Below are 19,292 nucleotides of genomic sequence, written 5' to 3'. Positions count from 1 at the left end.
TAAAGAAGCTCAGTTCTTATTTATCTTGTTGAGGTTTAGATCACATCTCCGGTCTGTTTCCCGGGATCAAGGTTTATTTCCAGACTTGTCGACTTGGGAATGGGTGATGATAACAGTAATGAGTATGCAGACTGAGAGTGAGATGAGTGCAAATCTGCTCCCTTCTTCAGATGTGGGAGTTTCCATCGTGTACCAATCAACCCAGGTGCAGTTCGACGGCAAACGTAATTTGTGCGAGGCAACAAGCCGTGAAGAGAGGCTGCAATCATCTCCGCTTTCCATACGTCTCTGCAGACGACCGAGTCTCGTCACCTCTGTTTGCCCGTTTCTGCAATTAAACTTTCAGGTTGCATGAACGCGGAGGGCTGGAGTCTGAAGAGGTGGCTCCAAGATGTTCAGGAAAACAGCTCATTTCATTTGTCGTAATTTATCGTGTCATAAATGACAAGTCCAATCCATAAATAACAGAGATTCACTCTGTTGTCTTTCTGTTTTCAGCATCGGACACGGCTTTGACTCGAACTGAACCGGATCTGAGGCTGGAATAGAAGTTAGTCAGCTGTTTTTTTTTTTTTAAACGCCTTTTGGAGTTGTTGATTTTTGTAAGCTCAGTATATTTTAGAGACACAAATACACCGATGAGGCATAAGATTATAACCACCTTTCTAATATTGTGACTCATCAGAGAATGGACATGGGCCTTCTGAGGGTGTCCTTAATGGAGGGCCTTAGAGGGGAGGGGCCTCTGTGGATCATCCCACAGATACTTGATCAGTTCGGGATCTAGTGAATTTAGAGGCCAGGTCAACACCTTGTGCTGTTCTTCATGTTTTTTTTTTTTAGTTGTTCCTAAAGTGTTTTTGTGTGTGTGTCTGTGTCAGGCTGCATCCTGCTGGGGATGGCTGCTGCCATCAAGGAGTGTCATTGCTATGGGGTGGGGGTGCCTGGTCTGGTCTAGGTGGGTGCTACATGTCTAAGTAACATCCACACCAATGAATGCCAGGTCCAGAAGTTTCCCAGCAGAACACTGAACTGTCACAAGATGGTCAATGTTATTCACTTCTCCTGTCAGTGGTTTTAATGTTGTGGCTGATCTGAGTATGAAGTACATCTTAAACATTATGCAATTTTTTTTATATATATATATATATATAAGGTTTAGGGTAAAAAAATATCCCTATATTAAACAAAGGTGGGATTGGCCACAAATGTTTTAAATATCTCAATTCTTCCCAGTTTCCTGGTCAACACTGCCCCCTGGCGGCAAAATAAAGTCACTCACTGATTGCAGAACAGGATAAGCCACATTCACACATTTCTGAACGTTTAATTGTGCATTCATTTCTTTTATTTCTGCATTTCAAACCTTTTGTTCTTGAACATTCCATTGCACAACACATTACAAGCACACCAGCAGTCTTCAAACACTACGCTGAGCCTTTTATCGGTTCTGCAGGACGACCAAACGGCGCAGCAGTCCATCTATTTAACATTTAACCGTGTGATACTGCGGAAGCCTGAGGGGAGATGAAACGTAAAAAAAGCTCCAATGTGACACCACTGATCTTTATGTGGAGTCTGCCATTAAAGGCGATGACAGGGACGAGAGCAGGAGACAGAAGCAGGCCTCAAACGTATAATCACCGTAATCTCATCTCCTCCACAAAGACTCAAACTTGTTATCGAGTCAGTCATCAGAGTATAACACTCTGTATTTTCTCTTGCCTGGCTGGGCCCATTAGCAAAGGCATGACAATTAAAGAAAGCAAGAATAAAGGGAAAAGTTTAAATCAGTTGTTCATTCACAAGTAGGACAAATTAAAGACGGAGCATTGGCTGCTGGGACCCAGGTCACTATGGGTAAAAGAGAAGTAAAATAAAACTAATCAGATGACTGAGATACTTTTAAAGACAAAGATCAGATCAGCCAAAAGATGCTGTTGATGCTGCTCAGAGTAATCAAACCCAATCAATCAAACTGTAGCTCAGACGGTAGAGTTTGATCCCTGGTGGATGGACCACACGTCACAGTGTCCTCGAGCAAGACACTAAACTCTGAGCTGAATGAACCAGCGCTCCAAGAACTTGCCGTCCAAGAACAATCTTTATTTGCCATTAAAACAATCCCGGCTTATTAACCTACACTATTCAAAAGACAAAGAAGAGCTGCCTCCTCAAACGTTGTGCACCGGCAGGTAGATGTAAGAATCAGAGGGGAAACTGTTTGCAACGAGACCCAGCCTCACTGATTATTAAGAGTCTGAATGAAGTTTCTGAGCAGGTGTCTTGACGATTCCAGCGTCTTCATTGGCAAATGGCACCAAACCAGTGGGTGCAGGAGGGAGGCGGACTGGAGGTGGAGTAAAGTGGCCAGGGAGGGAGCACCAATAGGAAACGGGAGGTTGGACGAGTTCATTTGTTTAAATAGACAAAAGGTTAATCACACACACACACTCTCTCTCTCTCTCTTTGGGCCTTAACGTTGGCCCATAGAGGCAGGTTGTGTTTTCTTAAACACTGGAAAAGCACAGATTATGACTTTAGCCATGGGTCAGTTCCTGTAACAGTTGATTAATGTTATTCCTCCTGTGTTTTGGTGTTTTGTTTCTGTGTGGAGTTCATGTTGCATGTTCTCCCTGTGTCTGCGTGGGTTCTCTCGCTGCTGAACTCATATCTAAAACACCTGACAGTTCTTAACCCTATTTAAGTTGAACTATCGTAAGTATTTCTATGTCAAAAGGTACTCCAGGTTCTCCAGCTTCCTCCCACCGTCCAAAGACATCCTGGTTAGGTTCATTGGTGATTCTAAATTGGCCGTAGGTGTGAGTGTGAATGGTTGTCCTGCGATGGACTGGAGACATGTCCAGGGTGTACCCCGCCTCTCGCCCCAGTGACAGCTGGGATAGGCTACAGCCCCCCTGCAACCCTCCAGAGGACATGCGGTTACAGAAAATGAATGAATGAATGAATGAACTGCTGTCAAAGCTTCACTCAGCATTTTCTCTGCTCTGCTGCAGCTTCTGAAGCTGAACTATGTATGTTTTGACAAAATCAACTTAAATAGGGTTAAGAACTGTCAGGTGTTTTAGATATGAGTTCAACATTATTATTTATGTGTTTTCCCTCTGTACATTAAGCCTGGATTGAATGTATAAACCTGAATTTAGTCCTTGCCATTAAGTAAAAGAAGCTACATTCATTCATTCATTCTCTGGAGCCTATCCCAGCTGTCATTGGGCGAGAGGCGGGGTCCACCCTGGACAGGTCTCCAGTCTATCGCAGGACAACCATTCACACTCACACCTACGGCCAATTTAGAATCACCAATGAACCTAACCAGCATGTCTTTGAACGGTGGGAGGAAGCTGGAGAACCTGGAGAGAACCCACGCAGACCCCCAGTCAGCCGATGGATTAGGACCCAGGAACCTTCTTGCTGTGAGGCATCAGTTTAGTCTCCGCTTAAATTTGCATAAGATGTGTATTTACTTTGACTACCTTTGAGACCTTTCTTTTGTTAAACCTCATTAGGCGTTCTAAATTTACTCCTGCCATGCCTTGGGGGGTGTATTTGGGGAATCTCGCTCACCTTGAAACTCAAGCGTGAATAAGAACCGGTTTGTCTGCAGCAGCCTGATGTACTCTCCTCTTACCGGTGCTCCAGTTTTCACAGCTCGGGTTCCCACAGAGTTTATAACTTAAAGAAACAAGTCTGTGCTTCCAGAACTTCCTAGACTCACTCTGCACATTGTTGTAAGTTCAGTGAGTTCAATGACATTGTTTCAGACCCAGGCCAGACATTGACTTTGGCAGTGTGAACCCTTTCTGGTGATTCCTGTAAAAGGAGTTATTTTGTCTGGATGAGTTCTTGTTTGTAGTGTCAGAGACCCAGAATCAACTATTGACCTGATCCTCAGGGATTCTCGTTCACCCTGAAACCTGCTCTGACTCTTATCTGGGTGCTGTTGCTCCTTGTGATTTTGTTATCCAGGGGATGTTTTAACTGGAGGCAAAGTTTAACAAAGCAGTTTAAATGAATGTTTCTTAATGTGTTATCGTTCACGGGAGGTTAGTTGTGTCGCTGTGTTTCAGGGAAGACGGACAAATACTGTTTATAGCAGAATCTAAATTTGACTAAATCATGTTTTTTTGAGCCCATACTCAGGGAAACTTTTTCTTGGAGTTACGATCATAGACCCAGGGTTTGCTGAAGAGCAAATCTGAAGCTCAGTGCGATGTCTCCAGTCGACGCCAACTTGGCAGTACCTCACTCCTCTGAACTCTCAGCTTATTTCAAAAGCTGTGAAAGAACGTGAGTTTCGCTACGGCTGCTGCAGCTAGCTAGCAACCTGCGAGGACACCCACCTGCCACTCAAAGTAGCCACGCCCTTAATAGGCGGTTTATACTTCTGCGTTAAGTTGACGCAGAGGCTACGGCGACAACGCAGACCCCTACACAGAGCCTGCACGGACCTAGCGCCGTAGCTGACACGCACCTCCCAAGAAATGTAACTATGCGTCGCGGTGACACAGAGCACAAGAGCTGTGATTGGTCCGCTTGGTATATTCGGCTGCTTCTCCATCTCCGCAGTTTTCGAATCGATTGTTTTGGATCAATAAAGAATCGGTGAGGTTAACTGAGGAGGTTTGGAGAAACATACATTTGTATGACTCAAGTTCGACGAAATCTCCGCGAACATTTCATTAGCCACAGTTGAAAGCGAAGCAGGTAGAAAGTAGAAACAAAGATTAACCCGATTGGCAAAAAAGACACAGCGCCAACTAGTGTTTGGGTGCCGTTGCGAGCCACACTGATAATCGCACAAGTATAAATGACTCGCGCCGGCGTAGGCTACGTACGTAGGTTACTGCGTCTATGTCCCGCATAACTCTATAAGCGTTTTAAACATGGCTAACTTAATCACACCTCAATTTTAATTATATAAAAACTTTCCCTCAGGTATATTTCACATGTAAAGATGAATGTTTTAACATTGAGGTCTGTGGGAAATAACTGGATTTTTGGAGCCAGCCTCTAGTGGCCATTAGAGGAACTGCGGTTTGTCGTACTTCACGTTGGCTTCATTTTTCAGCTCAGTTTCCCGCAGTGTAACAAACATTACAGTAATATTTAACTTCAAAAATGTATGAAAAAAATGACTAAACTTGAATTAGTCTTCCTTTTAGAGGAAGCATAGGATTGGACAGTGGAATATTAACTATTTTTATGCGGAAAACGTTAAGAATTAGAAAGGCCTAATAGAAGTAAAACAGAAGTACCACTAGATATTAATACATTTAAGAGCCTAATACATGATGAAAGGCCTCTTGAAATGTTTATGATCTTTGGCAAACAGAGGTGGTTTAAAACTTGAAGAAACCGCCCGTTTTATCAACATTTAGATAACAAACAGAGGATTTTGTTCTCTAAAAGTCCGTCAATGCTCTGACTTAAGCAGGAACCAAGAGTCAGTGAACACTTCCTCCTGTTTGCTGAGTACACAGCGCTGACAAAAAAAGAAAGAATGAAAGAAAAAAGGACACGGACACAATTTACTTTGAACCATTTTTTACTGATTCAAGGGCACGTAAATGACAAAACCTTCAGTTTCCCTTGGATATTTGCAAGGCGGCTACATCTGTTACTCTTAAATATGGATGGATAAGAAGAAAGGGACATTGCAAAACTAAACAGAGTAATATTAAGCCTCAAGGCCGAGTTTAAAAACACTTAAACTCCTGCAGAGTCCAAACTGCTCTTAACATTTCAGGTTTCTAACGCAACAGAAGACACAAAGGAAACGCGCCAAGACATTAGTTTGATCAACTAATTATTTAAGTTTCCAAAGCTTTTTTAAATTGGGTGAAACATAAGAACTCCATTTGGTTTTCTTCCAGGATAGTGCAACAGATTCTGCAGCTGCAGGATGACGGCTGAGGTTTGGCCTTATTTTCACTTAAATGCACAGATTAATTGAACGTGGGATTGAAGGGACACGGGCCAGGAACTCGATCCAACAGCCTTGAAACTACTTCAGAACACGACCGCATGAAATTCAACTTTGGGTCTGTGGCAGTTTCCCTGAGCTCCGGTTCAGCCGTTACCTTAGAGGGCGCGGTTCAATCGCTGTAATACAGAGGCACAGAATGTGCAAGTCCCAACAGTTCTGTTATACACAAAAACATTCTTCCAGTTTGATTGTCAGAATCGTTTTTGGAAATGCACGACGGCTTTAGGTCGGTGACAGTTACATTAATTGATATTTGTGCAGTTTAAATGCGTGACACATGAAACACAGCAGATTTTCTTAACCCTGTAAGAGTGCAGGAGCAGTTTAATGATGAATACCAGCATAGTCCATGCAGTAACATTCATTTTACCATGTGCTACTTTGGCATATATGTATCTCTGTCTGCATCTTGAAGCCCTACTTACATACATACAGTATATTCTAAATGTAACAAATAAAGAACAATCGACCTGAAATAAACTTCATCTTGTACATTCATAGTTTGATGATACAAAGCAAATAAAAGCTATTTTAACCATAAAACCTCCAAATACAAACAGCTGCAAAAAACAATATTTTTGCACAGTAACATTTTTGGTTTTAGGAGATTAAGTTTTACACAGTGTGCTCGGGTATAAATATGTCATTACAAGTGCTATATAAATAAACTTACTACGTAGTTTATTGAGGCATGGTTGGTTATACACGCAGCTAAAGCACATATGTAGACAATATAGCAGCGTCCCAACAGGGATCACTTTTTTTTTTGTTGTGGTCAGATTTCAGGCCAGACTGTTCAACAGCCTTTGTTTTCTGAGTCACAGTCCACAGTCCTCCGTGGCCGTATTTGCTCTGCAGAAGCCCCTCCGGCTTCAGCTCGCTCTGTTTAACTAAGGAAACAGTCATTCCCTGTGGACATTACGAGGGAGAGGGAGAGGGAGCGGCGTGACCACCATAATTCAACACTAGATCCAGTAAAAGAAAGCAGACCGTTAAGATGCAAATCTCGCACGGCGTTCGCTGCACAATCGTTTATCTTTCACTCAAACTTTGCCCCCATTCATCACTCAGCTGACAGTTCGACAAGTTACAGAGGAGGACGTGTCGGTCAATAAAGTCATCACCTTCAGCAAACATGGATTGGCGACCGACATAAAGTCATTCCAGTTTTTAAAAAAAAATTATCTCCACTGAAAAACCCTGCAATCAGATATTTAAAAAGCCTGACCTGTGTTCTAGGAACAACAAACTTAAACAACTTGGTAACAGGATGTTTGCCTTTACTAAAGTAGAAAAAGTTTCTAGTTGCAACAGTTTATAGGTGACTGTCATTCATACGTCAAAGGACCTGATACGAGAACATTCAGTGTACACATGCAACGGCCTGGGAACCAGACCAGCTTCCCTTTTGTTTTCTTGCCCCAGAAAGTTGGTCTGGAGTCACCCTGTTGGGAACCGATTATGTTCCTGCAAAGATCCGCCGGACCAATCGGATCGTGTGGGCGGGGCTTTACGCGGCAATGGACAGAAATGTAACAGCAGTCATAGACGTCATCTAAACGCCGTGGAGTTGAATTTGTTTTCAGCTCCACGGCGTTGGAGGACTATCCAATCGTTTGCAGAGGTATTTTTTCGAAACACGATGTGTAACGAAATCTAAACGGCATGTCACCATACTCACATTCTGATGAGAATTAAATCTGGCTACACATGTAATGCACACATTATTTATAGGCACTATCAAGGCACTCCGGTCTGGATACATAAAGGCTGGAAAAGTAGATGGTGCATTCTTTGATTATGGCTTGTATGAGAGAAGGCTGCAGTATGGGTTGCTATAGCCTGGTCGTTACCATCCTACGTTTCCGCCCGAAATTTGATTTTGGTCTGGCACGTTAGTCTGGCCCAATGTAATAGGAATCTGTCTCCGTAATGGGCAGATGCTTATTTTGAGGTTTAAAATCATTGGAGTTCCCTTAACCAATCAGCAACGTTTGGTAATGACGTATATTGTGCGCCGGAGTTCAGGCTCTTACGCTTACCACTTCCGCTTCCAGTTAAATAAATCAAACTTTTCCCAAAGCCAGTTGGAAGGAGAGCTACGACGTCCGTGCCATTTATAAAATTGACAAGACAAGCCTCTTGTTCTGGTTTTAATTCCGTGATGCTCTCCAGAGTTGAGACAACTTCGCGGATGGCTTCTAGCGTCTCTTCCTCCGTCGCCATTGTTGCTATGCTGTTGAACTACAAGCTTCGCTGGACTACAAGCAACTCGGCAGGCGAGTTTCACATCATCACTCAACTGTTCGCTGATTGGCTAAGACCGCGCGGTTGCACGCGAACCGCAGAAGGGCAATTTGGCCAGACTCCGTGGCAGACCGAAATCAAATTTCGGGCGGAAATGTAGGATGGTGACGACCAGGCTAGGGTTGCTAGGAGCTACATTAAAAATAAATCATTTAAGGAAAGCATGTGGGATTTTGATCAATGATCTAGGTTGTACAAAAAAAAAAAAATATATAGGATTAAAGCAACATTTCTCAAACTTTTTCTCATTTTTGCACATACGACCTTTTAAAAAAGCCATGGAGAAGAGCTGCACTCCATTAGTATATTTACATTACACATGAGTGCATTGTAGAGACATTAACAGGAGAGATAGGGCTGTAAATCAACATCTGCTGGTGGGAGACTGGTCATGAACTCGTTTTGATGTCTGTGTGCAAAACAAGAGAAAACGTTGTCTCATGTAAAGTAGAGATATTGCCATTCTAAAGCTTTATTTTGTACCATAGGTACGGTGCAGTTTTTTGTTTTTTATAAACTAGCTGAAACTGTATTAAATAAAGATTTGTCTCTAGCGGTAATGTAGGACTACAAAAGGACTTCTGTAAAAAAAAAGGCACATCGGGAACCATGTCTTTTGTGAGATATACACTGCTCACTTGTAAACATAGATATTTGGACAGATATATATTCATCATTTCAGCATTTGCTGTCATAATCTCCATTAGGGGTACAGACGCTTTGGACGTAGCGGACGGCGTCTGCGATGGTGAAGAAAATCATTTTGTTTTCTCCTATATCATCTTGTTTTTTGTCGGGATAGTAACCCCCTCTTTCCAGAGTGTCAAGGACTGAGGTGCTACACTGGGCCAAGACAACCTTGACCCCAAGTTCTCCATAATCTTTCTGGACCTCTTTCAGAGCATTCACTCCAGCGGTGTCCAGAAACAAGATGGCACTGCAGTCGATCACTATGCTACGTAAGCTACGAGAGGAGTTCTCGTCATTCATTAGTGTTGCAGTTGCAGCAGCTTCAACCTCTTTCAACGCATCCTCTTTCTCCCCCAGCTTCACATTTTGGTTTCCAACAACCTCCTTCTGTTGGTTGTTCTTCTTGAACTTGATACGCTGCGTTTTCTCCTTCACGGGGTCGAGCCCCACGCACTTGTAGAGGGATTTTTTGAACAAGCTCTGGTTGGCGTAGTAGATCGGAGCAGTGTACCTAAAAACGGCCACTCCGGGGTGTGTCTGGAGGCCGCGGTAAGACGACGTGTCTTCGTAATGCTCCCTGGTCGAAGCTCGGCCCAGTTCCAGGACCTGGACTTGTTGGGTTCGGCCCAGGACGCAGAAGGCTGACGCCAAAACCCCAACGAGGAGACCCAGCTCTGTGTTGACCAGCGCTGAGGTCGCCATGGTAATCAGCCAGATGGAGGCGTCAATGCGGTTGAGGCGCCACATGCCGGGGACGTCCCTGAACTTCCGCAGAGCGCCGCGGAGGTTCACCACGATGATTACCGCTAAAACACATCTGCAGAAACGAGACGGGGACAGGAACGGACAGGAATCAGAGCTCTGAAGGCTGCTGGCCATCAAATGTGTTTGAAACATGTACTGCTGCAAACGGTCATTTCAGAAAACGTTTAACACACGTAGCTTTAAACGTATCGTATGACGTACAGCATTTGATTGACTGCGGTCACAACAGCATGACCTGTTAGCTTCAAGGTTTTGGACGTGTGACACTATTGATGAAGAGATTCCACACGATCACTGAAGCTGTGAATGCGTTTGTCTGAGGGTCAATGCGTAAAAGAAGCAAATCAATACCAATCATGAGCTCTAGACACAGTCAGCAGACAGTGATTAATGTTCACGCTAGACACAAAGCCTGAAAAGTGCCCTCTCTGTTTGGCTCAAGGATTCATTGACTTCTGCTTTGTCATATTCCATAATTACTTCTTGTAACAGCAGAATGGATACCAGAGCAGTTTAAAATCTCTGTTTTCATTTTCCTATGTTTTGAACTATGCACCAAAGCTAGAGTGTGAGAAACAGCAGCGTCAACAGTGACCGTGAACTAGAACCGCAGGTTATCTGCGCTTGTCTGAGTCTACCTTTAAGCCTCTCTCCATGGTTAACACTTGTTAAGAACCACAATCCAACCCACATATTAAACTACTCTTAATTCCTGAATAAAACAGGAACATTTCATCTACAAATCCTATTTAAACCCAGAAGTACAACAGATTTTACTTCAGATAAAATGTGTTTGCCAGGCTGATGTGGTAAAGCCATGTAGATGAATTGCCAGATTGGATGTGCCGATATCTAGGTATCTGTTGACTTTTTGCTGCAAGTTAAAGTTTGATCTTCTGTTTGTGTTCAGTGTTCTACGGTCTGTTCAAAAACACATTTTGGTTGAAACATCACATCACTTAAAAGATTGTTTTAGAAAATAATTGGAGTCTTTTATTAGCACACTAACATTTCAAAAACGCTCAGTCATAATATATGTGGCTTTTCATTACGTGTGCCTGATTGACGCACGCTGTACAGCAATGGTTCTCCTCAAACATGTATTTTACAGCTCAGCTATTCACTTAATTCGAGGTGTGAGTCAAGCAAGCACGACTGCCCCGACCAGCTTCTGCAGAACTGAGTAAATGTTTCAGGAGAAGCTTTACAGCTTACGATTGTCATCTTTCAGTTTCTTTAGATTTTCTAAATATGCATCTCGTGTACGCTTTGCACCCGAACAGCTCATCTTTCTCACTCTCCCGTCCTCTGATTGTGTTTTAATGAGATTTCAACTATACCATTAACAACTAAAAGAGGTAATAATAAGAAAATGCCACCATCAGAGGCCCATTTTCGTGCAACGTTTTATGCGTGCAGGTTATAATTTCAGCTATCAGAGTTAATTATCTGCTAATTAGAAAAGTAATGCAAGGAATAAGTTATGATGGTGGTATGCTTACTTCTGAAGGGAATAAAAGAGGGGTGCTATAACCAGAAGCACCAGCAGCAGGACGAGAGCGCTGACCAGCCCCGACACCTGAGTCTGGCACCCCGTCGACTCCTTGACGAGGGTCTTGGTCAGCGCAGCGCTGGTGGTGAAGCAGCGGAAGAACGACGGCAGGATGTTGCAGAAGCCGATGGCGTACATCTCCTGGTTGGCGTCCACCGTGTAGCCGTGCTTCTTGGCGAACATCTCCGACAGCGAGACGGTGATGGCGAATCCCACGATGGCGATGGAGAAGGCGTCGACGGCCACGTTGGGGATCAGAGACCACAAAGGCAACTGGGGAGGGAGGAAGCCCGTGGGGATGTTACCCGCCACGCTTGACCCATACTTGATGTAGAAGTTGCCAAAGTGAGAAGCGAGGGTTGCAATTATAACCACGAAGAGCTCAAAGGGGATTGGAGCCTGGGTAAGAAAAAGAAAAGAGCAAGAGATTCACTAACCAACATCGACATCTTGCTGTATCATAGTGGCCTAAATCAGACTTTCAACATTTTAGCTATGTTATAAAACATAAAACAAACTAATCAGCACTTTGTCTCCTGTACCTTCAGCTTTGATTTGAAGCGATCGTTGAGCTCCTTCGCCGGTATCAGCACCGCCAAACACACCAAACTGGTGATCAGGTCACAAATGTTGGTGTTTCCCAGGTTGGCGAGAATGCTGCACCAGGTCTTAATCAGAGTGAACCAGCCCTGGGGCCTGGGGATCTTCAGGCCCAGGAGGTACTTGCACTGGGATGTGAGGATGGTCAGAGAGGCTCCCGTAGCAAAGCCACTGAGGAGGGAGTCGGAGAGGTAGACGGACACGAAGCCGACCTGCAAAAGCCCCATTAGCACCTGAGAGGAACAAGCAGGAGTGAGTGGAAAGGAAACTGTCGTCTAAAGAAACATCTGTCTTCAAGGTTTTCTACTGCAGTTCAGAGATGGCAGAAGGCTTGGTATTTCATCATGTTATAAAGCCCTGACAAATTCATTTCATTTGGCTTTTGACCTAAAGAATAAAACAAGCATGTGATGACCCAAATGTATATTTTGTCTGTTAAATGCATAAAATTGACCTTTGTACACTTACCTGATAAACCCCAGCAGTAAAGGTAACTGTTGCTCCCACTGTGATTGCATAGCAACTCCTGTCACATACCCCAACGCTGTCATTACCCAGGACGCTGTAGTTACCACTGATGCCGTTACTTTCTGTGAGGTAACCTGCCAGAGCCAACTCCCTGTCCACCACCTGACCCACGAGCAGGCACAGCACTCCAAAGATCCCCACTGAGATGTGTCTGGAACTGCCCAGGAGGGCGTAGATGATGGACGAGAAGAAAGAGGTGTAGAGACCGTAGATGGGGTCCTGACTGGCCAGTAAGGAGTAGGCTATGGACTGGGGGACCAATAGGATTCCAACAATGAGTCCAGACATGGCATCGCCCAGAATCCAGTCCCGGCACTGGTACCGGGGCAGCCATTTCAGAATCGGAACAAAGCCAAGTATTTTGGATTTCGCCTTCTCAGGTGTGCAGGAGCAGTGTTTCTTCAGCCGCTGAGACGCGACGGTTTGCCACTTCCTTGCCGCTTCTTTCTCCACTCTCTCCAGAATGAGAGGCTGCTGCTGGTCATTCCCAGCTCCGTCCTCCACTGCCGTACAGCTGTCCTCCCCATGAGGCATGGTTGAGCCCTGATCTGTGGCCGTGTGGAGAAAGTAGTCACACACCGCCTTTATCTCAAGCAACAACGGACACGAAAATGACGCGGCAGTTTCGCAGAAACATTATAATGTGAGCACACCATTTGAAATGTGCCTCGCAGCAGTGACGAGGCTTTTGAAGCAGTGTGGGGGGGTTGTTCACAAAGGATATTAGTGGTCTGTGGCGTGGGCATATTTCTTATAATAGCTATTTCCTGCTTTTGATTTTACACCGTAACACTGACAAGAAACTTCTCCACATTAGCAACGGTTCAGTTAAGGCTCATAGTGACCCTAATGAAGAATAATAAGCTGGTAATCACTAGCACTGATATCTATCAAACCAGGACAAGGACAAACTATGCAAATTTAAGATATTTTATCGTGTAAGCAACCCAATGTGTTTGCATAGGTCAGAATTCAAGAGGCACACATTAAAAAAAATTGCCAAAAAGTAGCTTCTTAATTAGTTTTCTACTGTTTAAATAGAATTAAATGACTGTATTCAATGGGAAGATCCTAAACACGTCTTGAAATCACCTTTTAACTTAGTCCGACATATTTTAATCTAGACATTTCTTTTGAATTTTACAAATTTGCCATAAATGCTGCGATATCTAATGAAAACGTGACAATTTGAGTTGAAACCAAGGGCAAAGTCAGCAAATTTAGTAACATTTTATCGTATAAGCAACCCAGTATGTTTGCACAGGTCAGACATATTGGGTCTTGAGTGATTTTATGCCATTTAAAAATAAGTTTGTCTAAATCATAGTTAGTCAGTGGGTGTGGACATATTTCTCACATATTTGCTGCTTTTGGTTTTACATCATAATCCCAATAGGGCCCTTTTTCCATTTTCCATTAAAACAGTTGGAAAATAATAAACTCATACTGGTGATCACTAGTGTTGATATCTACGAATCCAAGGGCAAAGTAAGCAGCTATGAGGGCAATGCCTTATAGAGTCTTAACAAGGTTAAGATATTAATAGAACAGTGACTGGATTTTCTATTTATAGTGAATTTATCATATTTTGTCATACTGATACACTTGCATAAGTCAGAATTCAAGAGGCACAGGGTAAAACTAGACTAAAAATGGTTCGAAATTCGCTTCTTAATGAGTTTTCTACTGTTTAAATACAACTAAATGACTATATTTAATGAGAAAATCAAAAACTTGTTAATTTTGTGGAACACAGACATTTTTTTAATTCTGCAAATTTGCCATAAATGTTGCCATCAACTGGAAATGTGTGACAGTTTGCTCTGTGAGTTAAATATCCATCGTGCTCTTTTTATGACATTTAAAAACAAGTTTCTCTAAATGATAGCGTTAATAGGATTACGGTAATTTATTCTGATTCCCATGACAACCCGTGTGTAGTAACGTTAAGCAGATTATATAGCTATTTAAATACCGACAATACCAGGAAGCGAAGTAGTCTCAACTGTACTTTTTTTTTTTTTTTACGCTGTGTTACTAAATGGAAACATAAATAAAAACGTATTTTAAAAAAAGAGTCGAAATTAGTTTTAATTAACTTCTAAGCAGCCAGCGGTCGACTGCCAACGTTGCGTTTACGGACCGATGAATGGGCTATATTGTAAACAAGTTGTCAACGTGGACATCGGCTGAAACTTTATCCACCTGAGGGAAGTTTAAAACGACATTCTGCTGACAAGCAGGGTATAAAACATTTTAGTCAGTGAAAAGTGACTGACCTGAGCTCGAAACCGTCGCAGTTACCGAGTTACTATGAGGTTACGGTCCGAGAGTCGCCGTTCATTCCGCCTCAAATTCATTTTACTCCGGTAGCAACCTGTGGCTCCGTGCGTGATGACGCTACATTCATGATACGTGATTATGTCATATGACCGGCGGAAGTAAAGATGGCGCCTGGGAGAATCTGTAGTTCGTTTCAAAATAAGACGCGTGTCAATGAAAATAAGACAATAAAATACTTAAGAAATACACGAAACAAGGTTGTGATATAAGCAAACCAATATGTTTGAATATAATTATTGTAGTGGAGTAAAAAAAAATTGAAAGCTGCCCATTAAAACGAAGCTTAAACTGATTGAAAAGTAAGTTTTTATCCAGAAATGTACACTGCCTGGCCAAAAAAAAAGTCCTTTAGCTTTGATTACAGCACACGTTCTCTGTAGCATTGTTTCAGTAAGCTTCTCCAATGTCACAAGATTCATTTCCATCCAAAGTTGCACTCATTTTTCACCAAGATCTTGTATTGATGATGGGAGAGTCTGACCACTGCACACAGCCTTCTCCAGCACATCCCAAAGATTCTCAATGGGGTTAAGGTCTGGACTCTGTGGTGGCCAGTCCATGTGTGAAAATGATGCCTCATGCTCCCTGAACCACTCTTTCACAATCTGAGCCCCATGAATCCTGACATATTTATTTTGGAATATGCCCATGAACATCAGGGAAGAAAAAAATTATTGATGGAATAACCTGGTCATTCAGTATATTCAGGTAGTCAGCTGACCTCATTCTTTGGGCACATAGTGTTGCTGAACCTAGACCTGAGCAACTGCAGCAACCCCAGATCATAGCACTGCCCCCACAGGCTTGTATAGTAGGCACTAGGCACTAGGCCTCTCTTCCTACCCTGATGCCCCCATCACACTGGAACAGGGTAAATCTGGACTCATCAGACCACATGACCTTCTTCCATTGCTCCAGAGTCCAATCTTTATGCTCCCTAGCAAATTGAAGCCTTTTTTCTGGTTAGCCTCACTGATTAGGCTACACAGCTGTTCAGTCCCAGTCCCCTTCACATTGTACGTGTGGAAATGCTCTTACTTTCACTATTAAACATAGCTGTTAAACTGTTATTCTTCTGCACAGTTGTACTTTTTAAGGTCGGGCCTAAAGTCACAATGATGGCAGTGATCAGATTACAGTAACTTCTGTTTTTCTCAGAACTCTTAGAGACTGTTAGAGAGTTGTTTCCAGAAGCACGCGTTGTCTCTTTACATAGATTGCTGTCATCTCCCACGCAACCACTGTGATACCGACTAAACCAAAACAATAAGCTAACCTCTCCATCTCCTGAAGTCCTAACAGGCTGATTCCTCATGTGAGCAATCAGTCAGAAGTGTGAAATCATCCAAAAATGGTTGGTGATGAGGTATCCAGAAATAGAAAGTGCTCCTTCTCCTTTTTAAAATACTCTACTCATTGACTTCTCAAAAGTGAAACCCTACACACAGCTCTTGTTATTGTCTGTCTCAGATTCCTCAGCGGGGTTGTGGTGGTGACTGATGTTTGTGGTTCAACGCCGCAGAGAGGAGACACATGAGCCACAGGAAAAAACAACCAGCGCAATGCAATGTTATTTCTGTCACATAAGCAGCGATATTAAACCCAAAATATAGGCCGTAGTGCTTCAGGGAGTGTCAAGAGCATTTGAATGGATGTTGATGAGTTTAATTATTTAACAGAACGTTTATTCATACTCTTGTCCTCTGGAGGGTCACAGGCTGGAGCCTATCCCAGCTGTTATTGGCCGAGGGTACACCCTGGACAGACAACCATTCACACTCACATTAATGACATACATCTAAACGTCTGTAGTCCTGTAACATAATCCATAATCAGTAGTTTGTACAAATTGCTTCTTTGTCCCTGGACCAGATTACCCTTCATTAGACACAGTGTTATTCAGTACCGACACTCTCTGGTCAGAGTGTCACTTCATAATTTTCTGCCTCATTTGAGAGATGACTGCAGTCAGTTGTGTCTTGTTTAGCTCGCTGACTCCAATAAAAGACAGTTCTCTCACATGAAGGCCCATTAAACGTGACCCAGTAAGAAAAAAATGTCTCCTGGTTGGACGAATCTGCTCAGAAAGACATGCAAACCAGTGGCTGGTGTTTGTGTAAAGGACAGAATATTTCCACTCGGCCGTATCGAATCCCAGATAGTGTCATTTAGCCCTGGACGGTATAGTAATCCCAGCGTTGTAATTGGATGCAGGCTTATGTCCACACATGACCATTTAAAGCCATCCTGATAATCCCTTTTCTTTTCTCAGACATCTGCAGTGGAGCTGGTTTGCAGGACAGAGGGATTACGTTTCTGGAGACACAACAGAGACTCTAACAGGTAGAAAGGCTTTTTTTTTTCTTTTTTGTATTGCAATAGTCTGTTAGATAACTTAACTGATGAATTTCTGTGAAATAGCCAGAGCCACAAGGGTTTGATGCGCAAGGGAATGTAATAACTGATGTGACGTCCACCAGTTTATTTTAGGCGAGTCATGAGTCATGTTTGTCTTTAATATCGAAGGCACAGTGTTTATTGGCAGCAGTTGCCAACAGTGTAAGGAGGTTAAGGGTCAAAGACAGCAACCGAGCAAATGGACAAAGCGATATTTCTTCAGATTGAGAAGACTCGTGTTTGGAAGTGTTAGGAAAAGTGTTTTTTTTTTTTCTTTTCCAAACCCAGCACGTTAAGGGTCTGGAGACGGACAACGGCAGATAATCAACGAGTCTCCATGTTGAATAAGTCCACAAACATACTCGGTGCATTCGAACGCCTTCCTGCTATAGGAAGTGACTGTCTTGCAGCGACAAGTCCCAGAGAAAACTAATGTTTTAGCATCTCTGTGCTCATCGTTTTGGTTTTACTGCTCATTTTCTGTACGAGTTGGAGTAAGAATGACAAGTTTTATTGTCTGCGTGGGTTCTCTCCGGGTACTTCCTCCCATTGTCTAAGGACATGCTCGTTGGGTTCATTTTCGATTCTAAATTGGCCGTAGGTGTGCGTGTCTCTCTGTGTGTTAGCCCTGTGATAGACTGGAGACCTGTCCAGGTACGTGTACCCCGCCTCTCGCCCAATGACCCAACGACCCTTCAGAGGACAAGCGGTTACAGAAGATGAATGAATGAATGAAGTTTTATTGTCATTGTCCTGTGAAAAACAATGAAATACACTTTGGTTTGGGAGCAATAAAAATAGAAACTATAGCAGCATATATAGCAGCTATACAGAATAAAATACAGTATATACAATAAAAGCACCCGGTTGCACACAATACAGTTCAGTACAGTTAGGAATAGCAGCATTTTAAAACAGTAAACATTGAACAATAGCGCAAATGGTATCCATGGTAGTCTAAATGTGACTGTTGAGTGCAGGTGGATTGGGGAATAAATATGGGGGTTATTGCACATCAGGCTTATGAAGGAGAGGTTGAAGGCGTGAGGGATTTGACGGCTTGAGGGCAGAAGCTGTTTTTTTAATCTATTAGTTCTGGATTTGATGAGTTTGTATATCTTCCCAGAAGGCAGTATGATGAACAGACTATATCCGAGATGAAGATGGGTGTGATCCATTTAGTCTCAGGGCTTGCATCGATGCCAAAGAAACATTCAGTGGTGCAAAAACCCTAAACCCTAACCCTAATTCTAACCCTAACCCTCTTTTTTAAATCGTTCCTTGCCAGCAGCAGCCATGGTGGACGCAGCGGCAGCAGAGCAGTTCCTGGACGCCAACCCGCAGTTCGCCAAGCAGTACTACGACATCAACTTCCGGCCCAAGGTCATCTCGGACCTGCTGGACAGCAACCGCAAGGTGACGCTGGACATCAGCAAGTTCCACGAGCTGACCATGGTGGACGAGAGCGAGATCCTCTTCGACCTGGTGCGGGACATCCAGGACAACCTGCAGATGGAGAAGTCCGTCTTCAACCTCATGAGACACCTCAGCTTCATGATGAGGGCCGACCGCATGAGTCTCTTCATGTACCGGCAGAGGAACGGCGTGGCCGAGCTGGCGACCAGGTCACTGTGCATTTCTCTTTTAACAACGCAGGAATGGAAATGAATGTAATCACCGAGCTGGAAAATAATTTATAAAAACCCGCAGAACCTTTTTACGCCTTGAACCATTTCGCTTTCAATTTCCATCCTACTGTTTTAACATCAGCCTGCCCGTTGTTTCCTCCACATGGTTATTACCTGGCAAGAACACATTTCTGCCACTTTGCGCACATGATGTAATTAGTTTATATTTTCTACAGGGAGTCGCTGTGATTGAGAACAGCAGCTTGTTTCAGCAGCTTCACATTAAAGCAGCTCCAGACAATCACATTCGGAGGTTTAATTAAATCAGCTTGGTGTTTTCTTGGATTCTGATCTTTATATCCATACACATACACATTGCCGTACCCTCTGGAGGCCACTAAAGCCACACGCTGCTTCTGTTGGCGGCTCCAGTGATGAGTCTCCATGTAGCTGCCTTGCCCAGGAGCGCATT

At 43.3% G+C, this 19,292-nt stretch overlaps 2 protein-coding genes across 5 annotated transcripts in view; one reads left to right on the top strand and one right to left on the bottom strand.

The window, feature by feature from the left end:
* Positions 1-5,618: 5,618 nt before the first annotated feature.
* Positions 5,619-14,864, bottom strand: slc26a2 (solute carrier family 26 member 2). 2 transcript variants are annotated; one of them, XM_084549768.1, is made up of 5 exons: positions 14,732-14,864; positions 12,393-13,000; positions 11,867-12,157; positions 11,275-11,723; positions 5,619-9,824 (listed from the first exon to the last, which is right to left on the bottom strand). In XM_084549768.1, exons 2-5 carry the CDS (start codon positions 12,984-12,986, stop codon positions 8,996-8,998), a joined length of 2,163 nt encoding a protein of 720 aa, XP_084405894.1. In that variant the 5' UTR covers positions 12,987-13,000; positions 14,732-14,864; the 3' UTR covers positions 5,619-8,995. The 2 variants fall into 2 exon arrangements, with proteins under 2 accessions (XP_084405894.1, XP_084405895.1); XM_084549769.1 differs by lacking the exon at positions 14,732-14,864 and having other exon boundaries at positions 12,393-13,338.
* A 3,624-nt stretch (positions 14,865-18,488) lies between these two features.
* pde6a (phosphodiesterase 6A, cGMP-specific, rod, alpha) overlaps positions 18,489-19,292 on the top strand; it is a gene marked incomplete at its 5' end in the record, with an annotated part of 31,758 nt that continues 30,954 nt past the window's right edge. For 2 of the 3 annotated variants that reach the window (XM_084550598.1, XM_084550597.1), the window contains one exon: positions 18,489-18,817. In XM_084550598.1, coding sequence (XP_084406724.1) covers positions 18,489-18,817 — 329 coding nt within the window. The remainder of the gene's footprint in view (positions 18,818-19,292) is intronic. The other variant, XM_084550599.1, reaches the window with a different exon arrangement.

Source organism: Chelon labrosus (assembly GCF_963514085.1).
Source record: "Chelon labrosus genome assembly, chromosome: 8".
NCBI classification, from domain to species: domain Eukaryota; kingdom Metazoa; phylum Chordata; class Actinopteri; order Mugiliformes; family Mugilidae; genus Chelon; species Chelon labrosus.
Note: the sequence above shows the minus strand (reverse complement) of the source record. Positions and strands in the feature narration are given on the sequence as shown.